This window comes from Pomacea canaliculata, linkage group LG14 (assembly GCF_003073045.1).
Source record: "Pomacea canaliculata isolate SZHN2017 linkage group LG14, ASM307304v1, whole genome shotgun sequence".
Lineage (NCBI taxonomy): Eukaryota > Metazoa > Mollusca > Gastropoda > Architaenioglossa > Ampullariidae > Pomacea > Pomacea canaliculata.
The window spans coordinates 17,364,814-17,378,295 of NC_037603.1; the positions used below are offsets into that span (position 1 = coordinate 17,364,814).

General features: G+C 41.2%; 1 protein-coding gene across 4 annotated transcripts in view; it reads right to left on the reverse strand.

Annotated features, from left to right (window-relative positions):
• Positions 1–164: 164 nt before the first annotated feature.
• Positions 165–13,482, reverse strand: part of LOC112555264 (neuroligin-4, Y-linked-like) — a 91,869-nt gene continuing 78,551 nt past the window's right edge. For all 4 annotated transcript variants that reach the window (XM_025223584.1, XM_025223583.1, XM_025223582.1 and 1 more), the window contains exons 3-10: positions 11,655–11,804; positions 11,358–11,543; positions 10,848–11,131; positions 10,281–10,537; positions 9,777–9,906; positions 9,405–9,547; positions 6,153–6,268; positions 165–4,609 (exon numbers count right to left, since the gene is read on the reverse strand). In XM_025223584.1, the coding sequence (XP_025079369.1) occupies positions 3,396–4,609; positions 6,153–6,268; positions 9,405–9,547; positions 9,777–9,906; positions 10,281–10,537; positions 10,848–11,131; positions 11,358–11,543; positions 11,655–11,804 (2,480 nt within the window). In that variant the 3' untranslated portion in view covers positions 165–3,395. The remainder of the gene's footprint in view (positions 4,610–6,152; positions 6,269–9,404; positions 9,548–9,776; positions 9,907–10,280; positions 10,538–10,847; positions 11,132–11,357; positions 11,544–11,654; positions 11,805–13,482) is intronic.

Below are 13,482 nucleotides of genomic sequence, written 5' to 3' on the forward strand. Positions count from 1 at the left end.
AGGTCGGAACCCACCCTGACAAGCTTGACAAATTGAATGCAGAAGAAATTTCTTGTAGAACATGGTATTATGAAATGCATTTCATTGGGACCCCCCCCCCCCCCAACAAAATGTGCACATTGTTCCCAAGTGTTTAAGTAGCAATTACACACTGAGACTGCAAATCTTGTTTTTGATTTTTATTATGTATTCATGCATTTATAACGGGGCATTGATCCTAAAATTAATAAATCATTATTCACAGATTTTCTGTCTCCTCTCTTCCCACAGTCATGCTCATGCTAGGCAATAGGAGTAACAAACACCAGAATGTACAACAATATTTAAGTGGTGGTGATATTTACATAACAAATCTGGCTGCAGTCTCAAAACCCGTTACAACTTGGAGAAAATGTCTAGAGCACTTCAGACAACACAATTATGAGCTGGCATGCATTTATGCTGACAAATGGCTCCTTCACAGAAACTAGAACTGTAATTACACACCAGTATTTACAGCTATACTAGCATATAATGCTTATAATCTTTAGCTACTAAAAAAGCTGATCAAACTTTCCACAGTGAATTGTTGAGAGAGATGCATGATTTTTAGGCACAAGGCTTAAGGAAGGTGCTGTTTAAAACAGCAAAATCATTAAAAACAGAATACATCTAAATCCTTCAAAAACTGCTTTGATTGTAACTAGTTACATATCAATTTGTTATAGTGTATACATGCATGACGTGTGGCTGCATTCATGTGTGGTTACGCAAAGAAAACATTTAAGTACCTTGGTTCTGGACGTTGCTAGTGCAATGGAAACACTAAGTATAAAGGGACATCAGCATGCCAGGTTTTTAAACTGAATTACTGTTCATAAGTTTCATCTGGTAATCTTATGCTGGAGGCAATAAAAAAAAAATGTGAAGACAGTACATACCACCTCAGCTTGTGGATTCATGTATAATTTCAGCAAAACAGGGCAAGAAAATTCTAAGTAGAGAATAGCAAAAAATTTATAAATTTGCTTTTATACTCACAAGGCCCCAAAACATACCACTGGAAGTTTGGTGATCTAAAATCAAATACAGTAAACACAAAGAGGAACTAAATAGCAAGAACAAGAGCTGAGAGTAACATGATATTGCAAAGGGAAGAAAAGCAGGAAAGGGTGAAAAAAAACAACTAGCACAGTGGGAAACTTTATTTCGAGTAATGTTTACAGAAAAGGTGCATTTTCAGTGAGCGTTTAAAGGATTCAATAGTGGGTAGGTGGCGGATATGGAAAGGAAGAGAGATCCATTGTTTTGCTGCACAATAACCCAAAATCCTGTGGCCATATGTTGTTGTTCTGGTGACGGGAAGAGTGAGAAGATGATCATCAGATGAAGAGCGGAGTTGTGCAGCTGGGATGTAAGGGAAGAGCAGTTCAGAGAAATAATCAGGGCAGTTGCCAGCAAAGAAATTAAAACACAGCACAGTTTGCACTGGATACAAGAACAGATAGAAAGCCAGTGCAGGAGAGGAGAGGAGTGGCATAGTCCCGTTTCTTAACTCCAAACACCAGAAAAGCAGCAGAGTTCTGTACTGGGTACAACTATACCCAAGACTTTGAAATAAAATTCAGACAGGGAGGCTACTTCAAGACCACACCATTATGCAGAAAATCACAAGCGATGCAAGTCACTACAAATGAAAAAATATGTACTGACCATATTCTTAGTCTTTCAATTTGTTGAAATGTCTGCCTGCACAGACCTGTGGAGCCAACACATGACAGGAGAAAGCATCCTGGCAAGAATTGTACAGAACCTTTTCAAAGTATGCCTCTTAGCACTTGGTTTAGAAGTAATAAAAACAAGAGTGCACATGTAAACATTAAAATGAACAAGTTAGGAAGTTGTTGTCGTGCAGATCTCAACCCTTTGCTAATTACTCTTTTCTCAAAGGCGTAGAAGTATATTAATATTTTGAAGTTGAACTTTGCATTTGTATGGCTCTGCTTTCAAGATGATGTACTTTTACTGTCCTGGGCATTTTTGTTTAATGTTTTATATTTACTGTTGGTGTGGCCAATGAGATGTAGGTAAACTAAAGGGAGGAAATGTTTGCTAAATAATGATTATTTTAAATTTTGTTTCTATTGATTTTTTTTTAAAGAATAATAAAATTTATTGCTATTTGCTATCTTCATGAATAGCATTTTAAACTGAAATTTGACATTATTTATACAAGGCATGAAGTATTCAGCAGTATAGGTAGTCTGATATAGGCCTTATGAGACATCACTCCTCCAACGGCTATGTATATCTAATCTATGTGAGGAGTGTGATTAATTATCATCAGTCATCAAGCAGACATTTACATTTCTTCATTATTAGATCAGTCACTTATAAGATACACTGCATAATTAAATGTCATCATCAGATTTATTGATCAAATAGTGTTTAACTGAAGTATCATAAGATCATTGACCAGATAAACAGTACTTAAACTTCACTGACCATCGCTAAGATAGTACTTGCTTAAATCTTAGGATCATTGACAAGACAGTACTTAAACTTTATCATTAGATAAATAATGATATCTTAATTAAACTTGCTTATCAGATCAATAATAAAAACAGTGCTTAAGTAAACTTCATTTAATGTATTAATTTTATTGATCAGACAGTACTTGCTCCATCAGTAGATCGGCCTATTATCAGACACCACTTACCATATCTTAAGATAAACAATGCACAGTGGATTACAGCAATCATTATCAGATCAGTCGTCTGTAAGCTAATAAAAGAGCGAAGGCATGATACTGCAGATGAACCAATGTGAATACACAGCAGCTATCTTTATGAATTAGTATAAGCATATTCTCTATGAATGTATTCCAAACAAAGACTAAACAGGCACAAAATCACGCCAGGTCCAAAAAATATAATGTCCGATGAAATACAAGTCCGTTGCTACGTGGCTTTATGTGATATGCACAGCATTCTTTTCTAGGGGCAAGTTTATCTCATGCACATCACAATCTAGACACTGCATATTGCCTATATAAAAAGTACAGTACCAAGTTCAGTTCTTTACAGTCAATCGAACTTTAGGAAAGTTTTGAGGAAAATAAGAATGACCTCAGTAAATACAGTAATACGCCGACTCTGTATGTAGCATATCAGCAAGTGTTCTTGTTTGCAGGATGTGGTGGCAAAAAAAATGTCAATCTTTACATCAATGCAGCAAGACCATACATGCCCCAGAAATTTTCTGCATTATCTTAAATGTAATTACTATACTTGTTGGCAGTCTGTGGTTCAAAAATTTGATACGGACACTAAAATACACAGCTGGACATAACCTGGTACGATCGCCAGTCCGAGCACTTAAATCTTCACGACTACAATCTTTAGAAATGAAACTGGCTATACAATAGTAATAGCATTGTTTGCAGATGAGACTCCGGTCACACTACTTGAGTCTCTGGGCTGGGGTGGTAGAGCGGCCTTATTGATGACCTTATACAAACCTGTGTCAGCTGCCTCACTACCCATTCCTCTGGGAGTGACAGTGCTTCCTATCCTTGTACCCTTGCCACCATGCAAAGCAGTGGCTGAGTTGTTGGCAAAGGTGTTCATTTGAAGGCTCGGGAGAGGAGGCGGTGGATGACTATGATATATAGGATACGACGGGATAGAGTTAGCCATGCCCATTATTCCTGGGCCAGGCAAATGTGTTCGGTGAGCAGGAGAAGTGGAGTGAGTGGGGACGGCGACGTAGTTGTAGTTGCTGGTGTCAGCAGACCCACGCTGCAGGGAGGTGTTGGAGGGCCCCTTCTTGCCAGCGTTGGGGGGACTGCGACGACCCAGGGTTCCTGCAGAGTGGTCTGCTCCTCCCTCACCACCCAACACCCGGCCGGGAGAATCCTCGTGCGCCTCTTTAAACCCTCCGTCGCCATAGCTATTAACACCTGTGGCTACGACTCCCGTGGCGGCGGACATCAAAGAGTCCGTTTCTGGTCCCGCCATCGAGCTGAGCTTAGTTTCCCTCTCCACCTTCCGGGACAGCCTGACATCGTCGGGGTCGTACTGTTCTCGTCGCTGACGAAGCTTCCAGATACGTTCTCTCTGATAGCAGACAGCCGCGAAGATGAGAAGATTGAGGAAAAGCAGAGTACACCCAACAGCCACTGTGATGCTGAGAGGAACAGAGCCACTCACATGATCAGGCTGCTGATGTTCCGATGCAGATATTGTAGTGGCCGCTTTATTTTCATCGGTGACATCACTGTCTTTGTCGTTTGCTGTTGTGTCATCGCCGGGTATCTTATCACTGCTTGCTAAAGACCATCGTCCGCCATCGGGGTTTATTGTAGGAGGCAGGTAGCTTAAGGTAGAAGGATCATCATTGGGATAGGACATGGTAGGAGATATGGGGGGCATAGGAGGTGGCGAGGGGAAGACTTGGCTGAAGGGAGGAATTAGCCGATGAGAGTCATCAAACGTGGACTGGTTATGAGAGTCAGACAGCAGGTGGGAAGAGGGATCAGATCCGTCAGGCTGATTGATTTTGGGTATCAGCTCCAACCACGTGGCGAGCTTTGTCCCACGGTAGTGGTGCCGGATAGCTGGACGTCGACCTGCAGAATGCAAAGTGTAGACAATGAGGCAATGAAATTATAGAAATGCGATGTCATTGTCATTACAAATAATAACAAACACAAAATTTGTATAGCGCATACTCACACTCCTAACAAGCGTGCTCTTAGCGCCTAAGAACAAGTGCCATGGGCAACATGAAGGGACAGAAGAACAAACAACATATGAACTACGGATAAAGAACAGTACCGATGATAAATAAAATCAAATCAGAAAAAGCGAAGAGGAAACAAGTAACAAGGACTGAAAATATCGTAATTTTGGAAAATAGAGACCGAGGAGGGAAGTAGTAATAAGTGGAAATGAGGGGAAGGGTGATAAAAAGGAAGCTGTAACTTGTTCATTGTAATAGACAGACTGACAGACATGTGTGACTTATGTCTGCAGTGACAATGAATTCCAGGTTCCTGATTTAGGATGCAAAGACGATATTGGTTTGGTCCACCTTGATGAGATGTGGTGGACAAACGAGATGGATTTCTTCTCGAACAGAGGAGGGCTTCCATTTTATCCTCATTGAGTTTTTTTTTAAACCATGCAGTCGTTAACACAGACTTCTACAATGTTGGTAGCAGAGTGAGACTACGCCGATGGAGTGGAGCAATACAGCTGTGTATCATCAGCATATGATTGATGAGAAACTTTGTGAGACTGGATGCAAGATGAAAGAGGCTTCATATACAGAATAAACAGAACTGGGCCGAGTACTGAGCCTTGAGGGACGCCACAAGAAAGCGGAGCAGAGCGAGATGTTTGACCATCAACAAACACAGTCTGCATCCTATCAGTGAGATAGGAGTTGAACCCCGCTAGTTCAGGTCCAGAAATTTCAGAGAGCGTGTAGTCTATGAAGGAGCAGAGAGTGGTCCATGGTGTGAAAAGCAGCAGACAGGTCCAGCAGAATTAAAGCAGAAACATCACCACTGTCAGTAATGAGGTCTGGTGTGGTAATTGATTAAGAGTGCATTTCCAAGAACAAAAGTATGCTAACCAAAACTGTACGCAAACAACAGAAAAATGAACAAAATATTCGACTGTCGAAACATTATCTCAGTGAAATGCGTGTACAAACAGATGATGGATCGTCCCGAAGTGTTTCATGCAAGACCTCATTACCACCTTGACTAGGAATGTTCTTAAGTCAGCGATCAGAGTTTTGGCTGTGACTGAAAATATTCAGTGACTGAAGATAATTTTGTTAAGTTGCAGGTTAAGGTACAGACGATGTTCAATGCTGTCATATAGGGCTTGCACAGTAGAATGGTTACAGGACCTTTCAGCAGTTTCTTGAGAAAACCAGTTATAATTTATAATAATTATTTGACTTTTTATAGTTAAAATATTCTATAAACAAGCAAAAAATTAGAATTTATACTATTATGATAAACACTATTTTTCATAATCAGTTATAATTTATAACAATTTATAAATCCAACAAACACTGTTCTCGTAGAATCCTAGGCAGTTTAATCAGTTTCATAACCACCTCAGTTTAGATGATATTAAAGACAAAAGCTGACTTACTGATTAACATGTATTGCTTCGTGCTTTTCTCGTAGGGTGGCCACCTCATGTCCACAAACCTGTTAAGCACCTTTGCACCATGCAGTGAAGTCTGGTTTCGAGGCTCATTCGGATTTCTGTCACACAATCGGAAATCAAAAGATGAATGATGAAAATAGTAACCTTTCCCATGATACTAGTCCTTTTTCTTACACCCTTCCGGCCTTTTGCAATATCATGATACTCTCGGCTCGTGTTCTTGTTATTTGGTTCCTCTTTGTGTTTATTTTATTTTCCTGTTAGTACTGTTGTTTAGCACTTGGTTTAGAAGTGGTATGTGAGTTGTTTTCCTGTCCCTCGTATGCTGTCCATGTTTCCTTCTTGTTCTTTAGCTCTAAGAGCTTGCTCCTTAGGAGTGTGAGTATGCGGTTTATAAATTTTGCATTTATTATTATAATAACTCAAATGCAGTTGATAGGTTCTGTACAGAGATGCATCTATACATATGTAATAATGTTGTCTACACAAAAAGACAGCTCATGACATCTTCCATTGACAAGACATTCCATCACCACATCATGCAAGCCTCAAAGCTTATAGGCTTTTGACAAAATATTTCTTCCTTCAGTAAAGAAAAAGCTGCAGCTTATTCAGATAACACTTTTTTTCAACGATATTATTTATCTGTAGGTCATTGCCTATGAAGGTAAAACCACAGTCCCCTCCAGAGCACGATTGTGCACGAGTCCTTTGTTACTAAGAGAGAGAGTTGAAGACTTGGAAAACTTGCAGGGAGCAAGCACCACGTAGGTCTCGAACCTTGTCACTCGTCTTCATGGACTACAAGTGAACTGCAAACAGTCAGTTGCCTCATGCTTAGTGAAAAGCAGCATTCCCTCTTTACGAATGCACATACAGAATAACAAAAGCTCTGTTAAAAGCGAAAGTTGTAATTATTTATAAATAACAGGAGCACTTTCAAGCACTTTGACTACTCGTTGAATGTAGGGGAGCATAAACCGTACTTTTTACAGCAAACAGAGCGTTCATGTATTGTTTGACTCACCACACTGACAACAAAGTTTCTCATGTTAAATAATTCTGAAGTGGTGTACCTCTTCCTTTTTCCTTTGTGTATGTAAGAGAGAGAGATCTAACGGACGTGCTTTTAATTATTCATTTATTCGTTCATTCATTCAACCCTTGACTGGTTGACGAACGGTTTTACTAGTCCGCCGGTCCGGAAGGGCAAATAACAGGTAGACACAGCGGCTCACCACAAAGTCTTGTCATGAGCGGCGGTGAGCAGGTCCTGCTTGTAGCCACCTTCCAGTCCTTGTTTGTCAGCCAGTTCTTGGGTGTGTGATGGTCATAAAGGGTTTCTCATATGATGCTTTTCAATATGTTTAATAGTATTTACGATAGGTTTCACCCTTAGAGGAATTGTTGTCTAAAACAACACAACTGATTATTGAGTAACATGTCGCTTTGATAACTTGAACAAGGCTCTCTCTTCAATGTTGACTTTTCGAAGCACACACCACAGCCCTCGTACCAAAATCTGTCAAATATCCTGTTAAAGCCCATGAAGCAATGGCAGAAATCTTGCTAGTCGATTCTTTTTTATGTCAGAATGAGACAACTATACTTCTGCCTGGTCTGTAGCCATTCTGCTGGTCTGCTAGCAATTCTTCAGTGATGGTGTCCATTACTTTTAGCATGACTGCGCATACGTGGATGATAGGTGGCTTATAGTTCTATAGTTTTGGCGCCGTTTGCTGTCTTTTGTGACTAGTGATGCATTGATTCTTCTAGACAATTTTTGTTTTCAGGTTCTTTGGAACAGATCCGTGATGGCCTTTGTTGTTTTTTTCCCACCCTGCTTCAGAAGCTCCGATGAGATGTTGTCAACATAATTTTTTTGCGTAAAGCACTCCACCTCTTTCAGTAAGATCAGTTAGTACGCAGGCTAGCTGGCTTTAGTCTAAGTGCTTGTAAGGATGTTGTGTCCAGTTGAGGTTTGTACAATCTGTTGCAATTTTGAATACCTCGGTTTAGCACAACAGTGCTTTGTGTGAAAAAGTGGACAATGCTGTCTTTCATGACCAGCGTCTTGTGTTGATCGGTGTTGGCGAAGGGCTTTAGTAGCTGTGGGAATTCTGTTGTCATCTCGTGCCATTTCCACCTCCGGCATTAGTACTTGATCCAGTTTTTCCGGTTTTAGTTCCTTTCAAGTCACTGCTTTTTAATAGGAAGCTGATTCCTAGTTTTTATTTCTAATTTTTTTTTCAAGATCCGCATCTGGTAACAGAGATTTAGGATATCGTTTGTCATCCGGGATTGTTTCTTCTTCATTTGCCTTTCTAGGACATTCTCAACTGTTCAAAGTAGAACCTATTTGATAGTTTGTCACTCTGGACAGAAATGCCCCAATCCGAAACGAATCACGAGTTTATCTGTGGAAAGAATGCGCATGTCCAGGTGTGGTGTGACATTTTGTTTTCGCTGTTCATCCAAGAGCAGTCACTGGAATGTTTACTCGGTGGCATCCATCTCCTCTGAGACCACAGCCAAGTCAGTCAAGTGATGGGTCACCTTGGTCTGGAACCCTTGTCTAATCCGTGGCCACTGCTTTAATCTTGGAAAGCCTTCGTGTATATATATATACACTCACACTCACACATACATATACATGCTTCTTTTTTTTTTAAGGGGGCAGTCATATGTTTCCATTTCTCGTAAGCTGAGCCTGTCCACAAATTGCAAGATTTCTGTGATTTTTTCAGACGGCAAGCTATAAATCAGGGTCTCGCTAGTCAGTGGGAAAAACTGATAACAGTATCACAGCATTGCTCGACATGTTTGTTGGGTTTTTTTTTGTTTGTTAAGTGGTTCGCTGCAAAACTGTTGACACTACTCCAGCATTGTTGGACACTTTTATGGTCTGATGGATCGACATGAATTTTTCTCTTGCGAAAGAATCCGCAAACATGGTGAATTGTGTTTTAGACGCGATTGTCAGTAAAAGATCGGGCATACTTCAGAAAGTCAGGATGTATTATGTAAACCCAAGTTAATATTTGACTTGCTTTTTTCCTTTAATGCTGTGGATATATGGTTGTCTTAATCCAACCATTCCCTGTACAATTACACATGTAGCCTGTCAGTCTTGGTACCTAGCACTAGTGCCCTATCTGTCACTAGTACCCAGAGGTCCCTGTATTACACTACAGGCCTTGATATGAGTCGTTCATAAATATAATACTTCCATACCCTGATTTTGCAAAATTTGTCCAGTAAGTCATGACAGCTTCACTCATCATCTTCTCCACGCTGTTGTAGTTGGATGGGAATGGCGATAAACCGTCCACGAGAGGCGATCCGAAGACATAAGGCAGTTCATCCCCATGAATACCCTGTTACAGGGACCGGCGACAAACACAGAGAATTTTAAACATTATAGAGAAAACGACAATTTGTATGTGAATAGTAGATTTAACTAAGAAAGCAAATGATTCAATAACAAGTATCAGTCGCCTTTCAAGAATTCAATAGAAAAATTATCTACAGTATTAAAAGCATGATTATATTAGTCAGAAACTTATGGTTAATATTAATATGTAAGCAGATCTGAAGACTTCTCACCTGGACGTCCTCGTTGTCCTGGGTGGTGGACTCTGACTGTGTGGAGTAGGAGAAGGCGTACAGGTAGGTGTCCGCTGTCTCCGCGTGGTAGTTGGCGGTCTGGATGAGTGGAGCCACGTACTGCCCGTCACTAGCAATCATAGTCTCATTGTCAGCTGACTTTGTAGTCAATCATCAACATACTGTCATGTCATGACATTGGAGAGGACACGGTCAGCAGAATAATTTTGTTAGTGTTTGTAGAAAGTTTGTTGCGGACCAAGGAGTAAACATGTTGGAGAAAGTTTTCACTTGAATGCAGTGGTGTTTGTCAGACATGAGCTATGATAGACATGATAGCTCAGACTTGGCTTTGATTAGTCATTACTGTATACTTATATACATATATGCCTGTATGCTTCATCCATCAAATTCTACCTCTGACTTTGTGCCAGATTATAATTTTTCTTTTACCATACGATCCTTTTATTATGTGAAATTAATTGTTGAGTCTGGTGGACTCACCTGAGTAGTTCCAGAACGTTGTTTCGGTTGGACATGGGGTCGGCCGTCTGTGTCCAGTCGGTGTAAGCATGGTCGAGGATCTCGTATATCTTCTGGCGGTGGTAGCGGTACACGTTCTGCACGTACGTGCGCACGATCTGAGTCTTGCGGAAATCAGACACACCTTTGTGGATCTCCTGTTGTTTCAGGTACGAATAAGCCTCGTTTTTGGTGATTCCAAACATCACTGGCACGGACGCAAACTTGGATTGTTTTTCCTGCAGCCCAATAAAAGTTTAAGGATGAACGAAATGCGGGCAATGATTGGATGTTCTCTCTATTTGTTTCTTTATTGCAATATTGCTGTATATAACTGCATTAAATGTAATCTTACAAAATGTGTATGCTTTTCAGTGACATAGAATTTTGCTTTTTTGGCAGTTTCAGTGCTTGACTCTGACGATCATCGGATTGTTTGAATGCACTGATATAAAACCTACAGTCACTACTTCATTTTATATTTATGCCTCTTTAAAAATATCAAAACAAATCATCGAGATTTCTGATTCTTGTAAGCCTGTCACTCACCTTGATGAGCTGCTCCACCTGCTTGGGCAGGACGGTCCACTCGTCTACTGCCGGGGCAAAGCAGGAATAGTACTTGGGAGCCTGGGGCGCGGCATTCAGGAGCTCCGGAAACGACCTTTGACGCAGGCAACCGATGAGTTTGCTGGTGTCGTCAATGAAGGAGGAGCAGTTGACTTTGAGAGCCAGCTTGTTGGTGCACCATAGTGGGTCATAGGACACTGCCCACGTGGATAAAGCTGATCCACTTTGTATGATGGCTTGCTGAAAGAATGGGCCTCTTCCTTCTGAAAGGTATCCGATCATCAACTGAAATACTAGAATAATAAGATAAGTAACTCTGAAAATAAAGTACTTTTTGAAAAATTACAAATAGAAACAATGTGCCGAAGACCTGGGTGAGGTTATAGCTGGCGAAAGGTCGCCACCTCAGGTCACTGATCAGCATTACTCGAGTGTTAGCATTTAGCATAACCATTGTATTTGCTCTATCAACCGACTTGCACAGCCAACCTGAGACAAATGGAGAAAGTAGGAGTAAGTTGACTAGAGCAGCCCCGTGCCCGTGCCCGAACAATGTCACACGCTTGGGGTCACCATAAAAACTTGCAATATTTTCTTGTAACCATAGCAGCGCCTGTGTGATGTCCAGCAACCCAAGGTTGGCCATTGCAGACTGGTCAAGAGTAGTAAGAAATCCTGAGGAGAAAAGTGAAGTTGAGAAATCTAGAAACGTCTAGCAACATCCAGAAAAGTTCAACAAACGTCCTTTATCGTACTTATGATTTAAAAGATGAACTGAATACTCACCTAGGACTCCTAGGCGGTAGTTCAAAGTGACCACAATGACATCCCCGAAGCTGGCCAGGACACTGCCATCGTAGGCATTTCCTGTTCCGCTTTCGTAGCTTTCCCCGTGAATGAAGACCATGACAGGCATGGGCGTCGTGTCGTTCCAGGCTGCAAACAGCAAGCAACCATTGCTTGGGTTAGAAACAAGCTTTCATATCTCACGAACAGTTGGATGGATACTTTGTTTTTACTACTACACTTTCTTCAGGTCGTGCTCTATGTCATGGACAGAGGACAGGAAACATTTCTAAAGGCTGTACAAGCACGACAACTATGATCACAAAGCATCTGTACATTATCAGCTCATGACTTGCTTCCATCTAGATAACAAAGAGCTAGAGTCTGAAACTCACCAAGTTATCTAGAACACTAACATTTGGTTAAACATTAGCAAATTACCAGAGAAATTTTGCTGAGTAGCCATAGGGGTAGAGGTGTGGGAGCTAGCTGTAGGTGGTTCATCGACGGACCTTATCACTTTGTGTCTGGGAAAGCAAAGAGTGGCCAAATGTGACTCAGTCGCTAGCCATAGCCATTAAGAAATAACAGAAACTAACGAATAGAATGTCATTCCATTGATAGTCCATGTTTACAGTTTCAGTACTGCAGTGTGCTACATCTTCTCATATCTCACACTGGATTTATAGGAACAGGCAAAAATATACAACTGTTTATAGAAATAGAAGCTCCACCCCGTCATCAGTTGTTTCCAAACAAACACTGTTGTCTGTTTCGGACCCACTGATCACCCACCCCGTTACCTCCCTTTTCCCAAGGCACCCTCTGACAAGGTGATGATGACGAAGATGTTGTAAAAGAAACTAATGACTGAGAAGATATGATAATTATCACCATGTTATTACCATGGGCTAGAAAATCGCAGACCTGAGGTTATGACACAAACTATTTTTAAAGATGGCAAACGATACTATTTCAAGGGCGGTGATCCTGATCATCTCCAGATGGCACGTGCGATGCATGACGAAGGCTACACAAGACCAGGACTGGCGAGAGGGGAGCAAGCAAAGGAGGCAGGGAGGTGTTCTCCAAGGCTAGTGTTTTGCATCTGAAGACATGCTATAAACACGATGGGTCCTGCGGGACAGATCACAGCAGATGACACTGGAGCACCAGCTTTCTTCTAACCTGCTTTCTACCCAACATTCAGAGCGCACTCCATCTCCTGTAATGTGATGAAACCTCTTATAACAAATCTCATCGCACATTTTACTTGAGGAGAGTGAATGGTGTATTTCTCTCCTCCTCCATCAGACCCGCTAATGCTGAGCACTCGGCGATCTCCGGCGGTCAATGATGTGGTATTGCCTGGAGTCGAACCCAGCGGACAGGGTGTCTGGTCAGTCTAGCAAGCCAAGTGGCGGGTAAACGAGAACAGTTGATGACAGAAACAGAAAGAGAGAGAGGAATAGAAATCAAGCTCACTTTGTTGCGGGTTTATATTGAATAACACAAAAAACTGCTCACACTACTAAATATTTCTCGCCAATTGGGTGAATTATTGTAGACAGGAGACGTAGAGGAGAATTAAAATATTTTTTCCCATGCCATCTGTCTGCTGGTGCTCATGTTTCTTGTAGGACTGTGGGTTCGTTTGTAGACTTTCATGTGCAATGCATTGCACTCGCATCCACACGGGGAAATGCGCTTTAGTAAATTCAATTACAGTTTCATTATATGCTTAGCAAGTACAATCGGATGTTTTGTAGATCTTCACGCTACACAGGTGCCTAATATTGCAATCCCTAATGGCCAGCAATTTTCAAGC